The following is a 12,081-nucleotide window of genomic DNA, read 5'->3' on the forward strand; positions in this document are numbered from 1 at the left end:
TGTGTTTAAAGAAAAAACTTTGTAAGAGGTTCTAGGGTCTCCCAAAAACTGCTTCGTAAAATATCATTAATTTTTAATTCTCTGTTTCTGTTCCTAGCTGGACCGATCTGATTGTTGGAGCTCCTAATTTCTTTGACCGTAAGGCAGAGATTGGTGGAGCTGTGTATGTGTACCTAAACCCCTTCGGTCACTGGGACGATCAGGCTCGACCCATCCGTCTCAATGGGACGTACGACTCCATGTTTGGAATGACGGTCAGCAACGTAGGAGATCTGGACCAGGATGGATACGGAGGTGAGAACAATGTTTTTTCACACAGTTCATCATCAGTTTCACTTATAGAAAGGGACTTATTCTGTTCAATTTATGCGGCTGTTGTTTAATATAGATGGGGATTTAAATGGTTCTGAGTCATTCATTAAGTTTTTGAGCAATGCCGTTTGAGCAGTAACTAGTTTCCTACTTGTCCTTTACATACTGTGGTTTCTGTTTTACACTATAAATAGTGTAATTCAATGTTTGCACACTTAAAATAGTTTTCAATCATTTCTGTATCTGTTCAGATATTGCTGTGGGAGCACCGTTTGATGGAGACGGCAAAGTTTTCATCTACAGAGGCTCAGATGCTGGGATTGAAACCAAACCTGCTCAGGTGAGTTTCCCACAGCAGTTTAGGAATGAGCTAACAGAAGAAGGGAAAGAGGACAGGAAGAATAAAAAAGGAATAGACCAAAGGAATCAAGATTTTAACAATGTTTTTTTATCCCATCAGGTGCTGGATGGTCGTGACTTTGATGTGAGACGTTTTGGATACTCCATCTCAGGCAGTTTGGATATTGATAATAACCACTACCCAGATATTGCAGTGGGCTCTCTTAATGACTCAGTGGTCCTCTTCAGGTGAGAAAAGACTTATTTAAAAACATGAAAAAAATGTATTGTTTAATTCTTCTTATTGTTGGAAAAAAAGTCCAAATCTAAGCAGAAATGTTGCATTTTTTTCAATCTATTTTTTTCATGATTTAGTCATAATGTGTTCTACCTGACCCATAGTTTGGTGTTTTCGTGTGTCCCCAAGGTCTCGTCCAGTCATCCATGTGATCAGAGAAATATCTATCGATCCTCAGTACATTGATCTGGAGCAGTACAACTGCAAGGGCAGAGAAGGAGTCTGGTACGTACGGATAATGTGACAAATAATCCAAGATTACTGAACTAAACCCAGATTTAGAAACTGCTAACGTATTTTTGTCTATAGTTTTCTTTTAAAAATAAAGAATTATCTCAATCTATAATATTGTTTAAAAACTGCATTGTTTTCAATCTGCACCTGTCCTTTTTTAGCGTGGAGGTCAAGGCCTGCTTCACCTTCACAGCCCACCCAGAACACTACTCACCACACATCAGTGAGTCACACCTCGCTTTTCAAGACCATTTCTGTTCTTCTCTCATGTGGGACAGGAGTCATTTCTATCTACAGTGGAAAGTAACCTTATCTGTGGAGTAACATTAGACTTTATTTTCATTAAATCACAGCTGTGTGATACTGTATTCCCTCAGATGGGGGTTTCACATATATTCTACCCCCAGGGGGCTCTGTAAGTGCTCTCTGTATAGTACGTGTCCTGACATTTTTCAATCCCTCTATCTGTCTTCATGCATCATTCTCGTTTTCATTCCCTTAAAGCCTTGGTGGTGCACTTTGAAGCTGACACAGAGCGCAGGAAGCTGGGCCTCCCGCACCGCGTTAACTTCCTGGGCCGCAGTTCCCTGGAGCCGGAGTTTACTCAGACAGAAGAAGTGGAGCTGCATCGGCAGCGTCACCCTGTGTGCACCACTGCCACCTTCCAGCTCCATGTTAGTGACTTAAATGATATTAATAGGTGGTTATTGGACATAGTTTTAGTCTTTTTTTAAAACTCTGGTAGCAAACATTTTATGGAAATAATAATAAAGTAAAGGTGTAACATGTTTCTTGTGACAATCCACTTTTTGTACCAAGTTTTGGGGGATTGAACAGTTAAACTTTGATTCAAAACTCTTTTGCAGCATGAACAAACAAGATTTGTTTGACAAATTTTTTTGTTGTCCAAATTAATATTTTCATAATCTTCACGCAGGAGAACATCATTGACAAACTGCGTCCCATCTCGTTGGCGATTACCCACACTATCAAGCCCGTGCCACCACGCAGACACTCGGGTGCCAAGAGGCTGGAGAAGCTGGCGCCTGTACTGAATGTTTCCCCCTCTAACACGCTGCACTCTGAGGTCTGTAACAAAAGGAAGCTGAAGTGTTTTATGGTTGGAATTCATTTTAATGGGACACATTTATTACGCGATTAAGGTAAATTAAAAAAGCGAGAGAAATTAAGAGAAACATGCCCGTTACAGTTTGATATGGCTAAACGATTACCTGACAGTAAATGTAGAATGTGCTTTAGGATTTAAAAAACAACTTCATGTCTGTCTTGTTTACACTCCAAAGGTAAACTTCCTGCGAGAAGGATGCGGCAGCGACAAAATCTGCCAGAGCAACCTGAAGCTGAACTCCCAGTTTGGAACACGACCCCTGACCTCCGACCTCTTCACCCCTCTGCCAAAGTTAGTGCCGGCAAAAAAAACAACTCTGTGTGAGCTGGTGCAAACTGTTACTTAGCAACCGATAACACCGACACAAACAGCTATCTGTATGCAGTAATGTGTATACAGATGTTTACCACAGGAAAATAACTCTTGTTTTACTGTCATGGTTGTTTATAAGTTAATACTCTACGTCTATGCTTTTTTCCCCACTTTCTTCATGCAGAGACGAGGATGATGTGCAGGTGTTCTCCCTGTCAGACCAGCGGCTGGTGGTGCTGGAGATCACCGTCACCAACATGCCCTCTGACCCCCTGCACCCTGAGGAGGACGGAGACGACGCCCACGCTGCTCAGCTGCTAATCTCCCTTCCAAGCACTCTGTCGTATTCCGGCTCCAGGGTCCCACCACAAGTATGGTCTCTAATAAAAAAAAAACTTTTCTCAGCGTTAAAACACACATGTTTGCATTTCAGATCTTTTCTGATAGTTTTTGTTTGCTATCCTGACTGACTGTAGATGAGGTGCCAAGCAAACCAGAATGGCTCCCAAGTTGAATGTGACCTAGGAAACCCTGTGAAACGAGATACTAAGGTAAGGAAACAAAACAGTGTGAATTCAGTTAAAGCTTGCAAGACTGTTCATCTCATATACTTTTATGACTTCAGAAATTTCTTTCCTATAGTGTGAAACAAAACAAGCATAATTTCAGCCATAAGTGTAATTATATTGCCACTTATTGTTTTTTCCTGAAATACATGTTGTTTTTCAGCTGAAATTCTCTATCAACTTGAGCACATCAAACATCACGATTGAGACCACTGAGTTGACAGCAGATCTCTCAATGACAACGTAAATTCTCCACATCTTTTTAGATTAACATCTAATTTAACTTACATCAAGCTTCAATTATTTAAATGCTGATATTTGACTTGTTCTGGCAAAATAATGCTTTGATTACAGTGTTTATTTGTGGATCTGTCCTCAGGATCAGTGAGCAATCTAATCTGGTGCCAGTCACAGCTTTTGCTAAAGTTGTGATAGAGCTCCCTCTGTCTGTCAGTGGGTGAGTGAAACCTTTTAAAGCAGTGTCTCCCTCAATGCATTTGCCACATAAACGCTTCTTCATATTAGGATAGCTTACTTAAACTTGTAACATACACATTTCCCCTTGTTTTCTCTTAGCTTTAAGCTTGCTAAATTCGTTTTATTCTGTATCAGCATGTTCCAACTCTTTGTTGATGCTTTATGATGTTTACACTGAGATATTATAGATATTGTGAGCTGATTGTTTTTTACACATTTCCACTAAATTTAGCCTCACACACTGGTCATCTTTGGAATCTTTATAAGAATTTAAAATGCAGGTACTGTACATGCATAAGTTGACTAAATAAAATTAGTCTTGCTCTTTAGCAGTTATGAGAGACATGATATAATCCCAGGCTAGCTGGGCCAGTACAGTGCCTAGTAAATATATGTTTGCTATATGAAGTTGTGTGAGTGTGTGTACAGCTGTCCAACACACTGATGCAATCCTGTTTTACTGTAGGCTTGCCACTCCACACCAGCTGTTCTTCAGCGGGACAGTGAAGGGAGAGAGTGCCATGACCAGTTTGGAGGACATCGGCAGCCCCGTTGATATTGAGTTTGTGGTGAGGAACGAGTGTGTGTGCGTAAGTGTGTGTTTGTGTGTGTGTGTATAAAAGGACCCTGTGTATGTGCATTCTAATTTCCACGTGGACACAGGTGAGCAGTGTCTGATATATCATGGCTAAAGACACACATGTAATATAACATGTGTTTTATGTTTTCTCCGTTAGGTTGCTAATCCCGGCCAAACTCTCCAGACGCTCGGCTCGGCCTTCCTCAACATCATGTGGCCTTACGAGCTGGCCAATGAGAAATGGCTCTTGTATCCCGCCAGCTTGAAGTTTGAAGGTCACCCAAACACACAGTGCACCCCAACAGGGGCATTGAATCCTCTGAAGCTACACAGCTCCTCACCTGCAGAACCCCCACAGCCTGTCGGTCAAAGTGTAAGCAGACCAGAGCTCATTTTTGACTCTGCTAGGAAATCTTGTTCTAACCCCACAAATTACAACAACATTTAGTCTGCATCCACTTTTTTTTTTGGGCCGCTCAATAAGGTTTTTTGACGTGAAAGGTTCCTAAAGTGAGTGAACTGACCCAAAGGTATCTAAGTGGCAGCCGTGTTAAATGCTGGCTAAATTCTTTGTATGCCAACAAACACAGCTTCAATGCTTTTCCAAGTCCATCATTACTGAATTGGGAATTTTTCACTTCAGCACTTACCATTTCACTCTTTATTCTGTCCAACTTCTAGTTCTCATTTTTAATATTAGCTGGGTTTGCTATTAACAAAGGCAGGCTACTTTTAGTAAAAAATAGTTGTTAGAAAATGCTCTGCAATAGAAAACGTCTTTCTGAGATCTACACTCCTATCTTATTCACAGTGCTTCTGACTATAGAGAAATTAAGGATTTTTGCTGGAAATGGAAAACGTTTGTTTGATGACAAAAACAAAATTTTTCCTTCTTAAATATATAGTAATTTCCATTTCCATCCAGTTCAAAGAAAAGCTTTTGGAAAAGAAGAACATTTTTTGATGCAGCTGCATGTAACAATATGTTATTGTCAAAACTGCATCATCTTAATCATCATCATCATCAACATCATCATCCTGTTCTACCTTTCTACACTGTCTTGTGCACACTAACAATTTAATGACCACTTTTAGAGACTGATCTTTATCTGCCTACGTGAATGTCTCACTTTCCCCAGGCCGGGCGAACGCGCCGCTCCCACCCAGAGGAGGGCAGTCAAGTGACGACAAAAGGCAGCATGGGACGAACCACCCCTGCTGTGGCAGCTTCAGAGAGACGCAAGTCGCTCAAACTGGTAAGAAGAATATAGATGCACGAATGAAAAGAGGCAGGCTTTGTAACTTTAGCTTTACACTCCTTTTATAGCTGCTAATCTATGTCTCCAGTTCATTGAGGAAAAAAATGAATCCATAAGCGCCCAACTGTAATTTCTTTCACCAGGATTGTCTCTTGGGGTCGGCACGCTGTGTCCTGATACAGTGTCCCCTCCACAGCTTCTCTGGTCAAGCTGTCCTGAAGATCCATGCCAGGCTGTGGAACAGCAGCTTCATAGAGGTATAAAAAACCCTGTCATCATTACATCAGCACCCTACTGCACTTTACTCTCCATCTTAGCTTCAGTCCAGCCTTTACAGCTGCTGCCGGCACTCACATTGATCTGATGTAAGTGATTAAATAACTGCAGGAAGCGCACTTACAGAATGACTGACAAGAGGTGTTTGTCAGCTTGTCAAAGGTGCAATATGTAATACTGATTTCTTGTGTTGAAAATAGCTACTGCAGTACAAATTCAAAATACTGGAGGGAGTCGTGTCCCCTGCCCCCTCCTCCCCAGACTCAAGGTTTACGGTGGTTGCCAGGCAGAGACCCCAGCATCCACTACAATGCTGCTAGGCGCTTATAGCCAGAAATGACTTCACAGCACAGCAGAGTAGCTAACGTTAGATGCTGGCAATGTGACAGTCATACAAGCTGTGCAGAGCTCTGTACCCAACTGACAGGCAGATTTTTTTCCTTAGAATTACAGTAGGAGCTGCTAAAAACACAAAAAACCTTGCTGTCTTTTTTTTTTTACATATCTGTGCTTTACTTAAGTAGAATCAATAGTGCATACTTATGACTTTCACTTCATTACATTGTGAAGCAATTATGATGCTTTCTACTCCACTACATCCTCTACAACGTTCCGTCACATTTTCGTGACATTTTCTGATCAGTTTTGCCCCCTGCCATAACGTAGCTGGCCCGAAGCCCAAAGTGGGAGTGGGTGAGCTGTCGAACCCGCTGGCAGCGCCCTGACTACTGCTGCTACTGCAGAGATGAGAGCTCAGCTGAGGCTTTACAGATGGTTTATAGCCTGGTTGTCATTTCCTGAATGTTCTTCTTGAAAAGCATCTCCATAAAGAAAGGGTGGTTCATTACATGGCGGAACAGACCAGAGTTTTGTTTGTTGTTTATTTTATTCAAATATGTATGCAATGGGGTCATTTTTGAATTGAACACTGTAAATATATTACTTATTCAGTTGAGGGTCAGTCAGTCAGGACTGTGAAAACATCTCATTTTTGGCCCTTGAGTCACCTGCAGCTACTTGTTTAGTGGGATATCCAAGAATAACAAGAAATATGATGATGAATGATGGTCTAAACTACAAAAAGAAGACTAGATAATAGAATAACAGAATTTCCATCTCCAGGTGCTTTATTGGCTAAAATATGAATATATGTGTCAGACTACATTAGCTAAAATCTGAGAACAGGATTTAAATTTGTACAATGGATCTACAAATGTATTGTTTTATTTGACGGTAAATAGAGCTGGATCGGAATGAACAAAGCACAGTGTTACTCTGAACAGTTATGTATATAGCTGATAAACTATTAAATACCAAGTTTTCATTATTGTTCTTCTCTCTCTGTCTGTCAGGAGTTCTCAGCAGTCAGTGCTCTGGAGCTGCTGGTCAGAGCCAACATCACTGTGAAGTCCAGCATCAAGCATCTGGTCCTCAGGGACGCTGCTGCCCAGGTACTCATCACACTTCAGTTCACAGAACATGTATACTCAAAATAATTGTAATTTTGTCATATAATAAGGCATGTACATGGCAGCACCTTTTACACATCCCTACCAGCAGTATCTAAAATATAAAATGTATTTATAATCTCAACATTTCTTAACTCCTTTTACAACACTTATCATACAGGCAAATGTGACTGAGGCCAAGGAGAAATATCTCTTCTACTTTTGTTTTTTATTTAACATTTTTATTGCATCCTTCTTTCCTCCCCAGGTTCCAGTGATGATCTATCCTGAGCCTGGGCTCGCTGACCAGTACTGGATCCCATGGTGGATCATCCTTATAGCCGTCCTGGCAGGCATCCTGCTACTGACTCTGCTGGTCTGCATACTGTGGAAGGTAACAAACACAGGATACATAAGTGTCACTAAATTGTGTAACACTTCTACTCTCTATACAGCTTATTTTGCTATGTATCAAAACAACGAATAATGATTCACTTTAATATCAAATAATGATTAATGTAGTCCAAAGGCCTATACATAAGAAGTCCTTACAGTGTAATTGACTTTATCCCTTTATCCCCACGTATCCCTGGCATTTTTTCATCACTTTCCATGGTAGCCAAATTATTTCTGTCTACTTTGTTCTGTTCTGTCCTATAATCGTTTTATTCCCTCCAGCTTACTCTCATCTGTTCCTTTCCTCTTTTGTTTGTCCTCTGTGTGTCATCCTTTTGGGTTTGTGTCCTCTCCCTGGGAACTTTCTATCCTAAAATCCCCTTTCTGTTTCATTTTCCAATGTTTCCCCTGTTTTACTTTCCTGTGGTTATCCATTGCCCAGTGTGGGTTCTTCAAGCGCAGTGAGCGGCGCCGGCACTATGAGACGGAGTACTACCGCGCCCATTTGGGGGTCCAACCCTCGGAGGCGGAGAAGCAGGCATCAGAACTATGATATAAAAAACATTTCACTCTGGCCTGCTCTCCCCTCCTCGTCTCCCTCCAAGTGGTAAAAATGCTCACCCACAATCGCCTTGTTTCTCAATGCACTGTAGTGTAGCTGGTGGTGTTCATTGCAATGTGAAATATTACCAAATTTTGGCATAATTAATAACAAAAAACTCAGATGTGGTTCCTTATTTTATTGTACACAAATTCAGAAGTACAAACAGAAACATAAAAACAAAAGAGAAGACAGTAAAAAACACTAAAAAATACATTTACATTTTGCAATGCCAGAGCACAGCAGTGGGATGCTGGGACAGACAGACACAGTAAGAAAATTATTATTAGTCATTATTGTGGTTTTATATTTTATTGTAATCCCAAAAAACTTAGTTAACTTAGTTTACATTACTGCTAAATTAAGCCACATTTCCATCAAACACTTTCAGTATAGTATGTAAAGCGTACATGAACGGCAGACAGTACTCTTAAATATTACTGGTTGTTAAGAGTTGCATCAGCCTCGTAGGTAGCAAGTTGTTTTTAGCTTTTACATTTCCTCCTGCATTGCTTGGCTGTGCAATAAAAGAAATGGACAGCAATGTGCTAAGAAATGAGCTAAAAAAACCTTTTCATTTCTCATTGTTCCGCTGAGTTTCTCGCTCAATCTTTGGTTTTGGATCCGTGTGTTAGATACCTCTACAGAGTGGTGACCAACACAAATTACAAAATGGAGAGGTTCTATTGGTACCAACTATAACTTTTGGCAATAGAAATGCCAAAATAACCTTTCAAAACAAGGCTTTAGGTAACTACAGGTAGACTGTTGGGCATGCTAACGTCAGCAGCTTACAGTAGAACAGACACACTCGATTCCACTTTGGCTGTTATATGATGTAATGCCATCAACTATAGTCAAGCAAAGTGCTTCATCATTATTTGAATAAATGAACTCAAAACTGATTCCTATTATCCTTTATTATTATATACATATATTATTTTGCCTTTTTAATCTGTGCTCATTGAACACCATCCAGTCATCTCTTTTACATGGATTTTCAGATGCCTGCTGTGCTGTGTGTTGTGCCTTTGCTGTTGTTGTCACAGTTTAATGATCTGCACTTGTTCCTTCTGGCACCAGTCTATGGAGACTATGGTTTTCATGATGTGCTTGTAATGCACTTTTCAATCTATTAACACCTCTATTTGACTTGCATCTCATGACCAACTAGCTTTTCAGGTGCCAGAATCAACGTGTAATTAATATCAGCAGTTTTTTTTGTTTGCATTAATATGTGCAATTTTTCTTAATGGCACTTTGGCAGTGTGTTGGTGTGTTAATCAAGGACACGTGAGTTGAATTTGAAAATGTAGAGCATGTGGATGTGCTTTTTGGGTAGATGTGTCTTTTTATTACATCACTTTGTGCACAAGGTCATCAGACAATTACTTTTTCTATGTCAGTGAAGAACTAGTACACATTACATTACAATGGAATAAATGAGATTACTCTTACTTGGCATGATATTGCAAAGTAGACCAAAGCACTAAGGGCTAACAAATGCAGCTGATTTACGATTATGACATAGTTAATTATTTATTTTTTCCTTCCTTCCTGCCTTTCTATCCCTCACTCCCTGTCTTCCTCTATCTCCACTCCTGCCTGCTTTCCTATACTGCGCCAACAGTGTGGCTTCTTCCAACGGGCCCACTACAAAGACAAATTGCCTCAGTACCACGCAGTGAAGATTCCTCGCGAGGACCGGCCACAGTTCCAGACTGAGAAGTCAGGAGTTGTCTATAAAAAGGAATGGGCCACGCACTGGATCGACGGGACCTCGTAACTCCCTTCAAAGCACTGACTGACTAAATTAATTCAAATCACCATGTGTGGCACTCATGTGTCTTTGCATTGGAACTAACGGACTAAAAAAGTGCACACAGACTGAGATCATGACATCTTGTGCACTCCACTGTGTCAGTACTTGAGTACCTGTTACACTGTGACTGGATCTATATTCTCCCATGCTGTAGCCCACTGAGGGCTGGCCTTGCATAGTCTATTTATACTGTGCATCTATATCAGTGTGTTACAGTAAGTACTGAAGGCCAACAACAATATTAGAACCAGTCTAGCTGCTCATATGCTTTACAGTGCCATGCACTTCACTGTCTGTCATCAGGACAGAAAAAAAAAAAAATGACTGAAAGACATGCATGAATGCACAAACATACAGTACAGTATAATCTTAGATGCATAGACACATTGGACATTGTTGATGAACAAGCCACTGCCCATGACAAAGACTATTTTTTGCTACTACTGTAAGACTGATGACTGACATGGGCAATGAAAAATATTTTTTTTACAAAAGACGTTTTGGGGTTTTCTTCTTGTTAGCACTGGTAAACATTGGGAAATGTCAGTATGTAAGATATTAGTTAAGTAATGTGTTGCTGAATGTGTTGTCTGGACTTGCTGGTTTTGTATATCCTTATTCAAGGAAAATAATTGCCTTTTTGTATCAATTGCCTTTTAAAACGTTTTGTTGATACACCATTCACATGTACTGTACATCAATAGTTTATTACCTGGGTGAACTTGAAGAAGAAAACCACAAAACCCCCTATATGACAGCCACGGCCACTGCACTGTAGTCGAATAAAGACCAAATATGTAAAAAACACTAAATATATAAAAAATTAAAATATGGTCAGCACGTTTGCATTGTAAGCATTACAATCTCTGAACCAGTGTATAAAAGTATCATGTGTGAAAACATGGCCTCAAATTAAAAACTTTCTGAATTAGATACGTCATAATGATGAGGTTTTCAACAACACCACCTTTATGTTATGTCTTTACTGGTATGTAAAAAAATATTTCACCAGGAGACCTTTGTTTAAATAGTTTTAAAACGTTTTAGTTGGACTATATTAACCTGCTTGTCACACTGTTCCTGGTACTGTACTCCACTCACAACAACCAGTTAAAGGTAGTGCAGTCATTTCAGTACTGACACTTCTAACTGCATACAAGTGCCTTATGGTAGAAGTGGCAGATTGTGAACCACTACTAAAGAACACAAGGCTATTTACAAATTGACTTAGGATGTCCTGAACTATCTGTTGGACACCTGTGAAACATCCTTCCAACATTTAAACAACCTGAAGAGAGGAGAGAATTCTAAAAGAGCAGAACATGTGGACAAGGAACCAGTCAAACTTTCTTTGGATCTAATATGGGTCAATGGAGGGGCTGTGAAGCATGAAGAGTCATTTTGTTTTTAAGTTTTAAGGTATTGCTGGACAATCTTGTATTAGCTGCATGAAGCCCCTGTTGCTGTTCTAAACTTCCCCGTGTTTTATTTATTTTAAGTTTGGCTGCACTGTTTTAACATTGTAAATAAAATTAAAGGAATTAAACCCATCAGATAACATGAGGTGTGTCATTATCAGTGGAATTTTAGCCAGGTGTACGTCAGTTACTAGTTAACCTGCAGTTCACTTTGAGAACAGAAGATGGAGGCAAAAGTCTGAAAACTGAAATACCGCTTTGTCATGATTTGGGGATGTTTATAAGAACAGAACTGTTGACGTGATACACATAAGTAATAAAGACTGATGTAATATGAAAAGGTTCCATTTTCACAAATGTATGGAAGGAACTTAAAGGAAACAAGATACGGTGAAGATGTTCTGTCATATATTAATAGCAATCATCATCAAGATACGCAACAGGACCTCAGCCTGTGCTCTGGTTCATAAACGAGTGTACAGGTTAGTCATACATAGCTTGATGTCACACTGACCTGAGCTACTGCAGCTGTAGCTGAACAAGTGGGAAGTGTCAGAGAGAGATGTTTGACTTTACATGTTGCAGCAGAGTAAAAAATGATTGAATGTGGATGA

At 40.0% G+C, this 12,081-nt stretch overlaps 1 protein-coding gene across 4 annotated transcripts in view; it reads left to right on the forward strand.

Annotated features, from left to right (window-relative positions):
- itga7 (integrin, alpha 7) overlaps positions 1 to 10,411 on the forward strand; it is a 34,257-nt gene extending 23,846 nt beyond the window's left edge. For 3 of the 4 annotated variants that reach the window (XM_032512790.1, XM_032512791.1, XM_032512792.1), the window contains 19 exons: positions 98 to 294; positions 564 to 652; positions 773 to 900; positions 1,079 to 1,174; positions 1,345 to 1,406; positions 1,688 to 1,857; positions 2,121 to 2,270; positions 2,488 to 2,603; positions 2,809 to 2,995; positions 3,101 to 3,175; positions 3,354 to 3,433; positions 3,570 to 3,647; positions 4,134 to 4,236; positions 4,405 to 4,620; positions 5,387 to 5,503; positions 5,650 to 5,763; positions 7,135 to 7,233; positions 7,499 to 7,624; positions 9,858 to 10,411. In XM_032512790.1, the coding sequence (XP_032368681.1) occupies positions 98 to 294; positions 564 to 652; positions 773 to 900; positions 1,079 to 1,174; positions 1,345 to 1,406; positions 1,688 to 1,857; positions 2,121 to 2,270; positions 2,488 to 2,603; positions 2,809 to 2,995; positions 3,101 to 3,175; positions 3,354 to 3,433; positions 3,570 to 3,647; positions 4,134 to 4,236; positions 4,405 to 4,620; positions 5,387 to 5,503; positions 5,650 to 5,763; positions 7,135 to 7,233; positions 7,499 to 7,624; positions 9,858 to 10,013 (2,359 nt within the window). In that variant the 3' untranslated portion in view covers positions 10,014 to 10,411. Of the gene's footprint in view, positions 1 to 97; positions 295 to 563; positions 653 to 772; positions 901 to 1,078; positions 1,175 to 1,344; positions 1,407 to 1,687; positions 1,858 to 2,120; positions 2,271 to 2,487; positions 2,604 to 2,808; positions 2,996 to 3,100; positions 3,176 to 3,353; positions 3,434 to 3,569; positions 3,648 to 4,133; positions 4,237 to 4,404; positions 4,621 to 5,386; positions 5,504 to 5,649; positions 5,764 to 7,134; positions 7,234 to 7,498; positions 7,625 to 8,068; positions 8,234 to 9,857 lie in introns of all 4 variants that reach the window. The other variant, XR_004331540.1, reaches the window with a different exon arrangement.
- The last annotated feature ends 1,670 nt before the right edge of the window (positions 10,412 to 12,081 follow it).

This window comes from Etheostoma spectabile, chromosome 4 (assembly GCF_008692095.1).
Source record: "Etheostoma spectabile isolate EspeVRDwgs_2016 chromosome 4, UIUC_Espe_1.0, whole genome shotgun sequence".
NCBI lineage: Eukaryota > Metazoa > Chordata > Actinopteri > Perciformes > Percidae > Etheostoma > Etheostoma spectabile.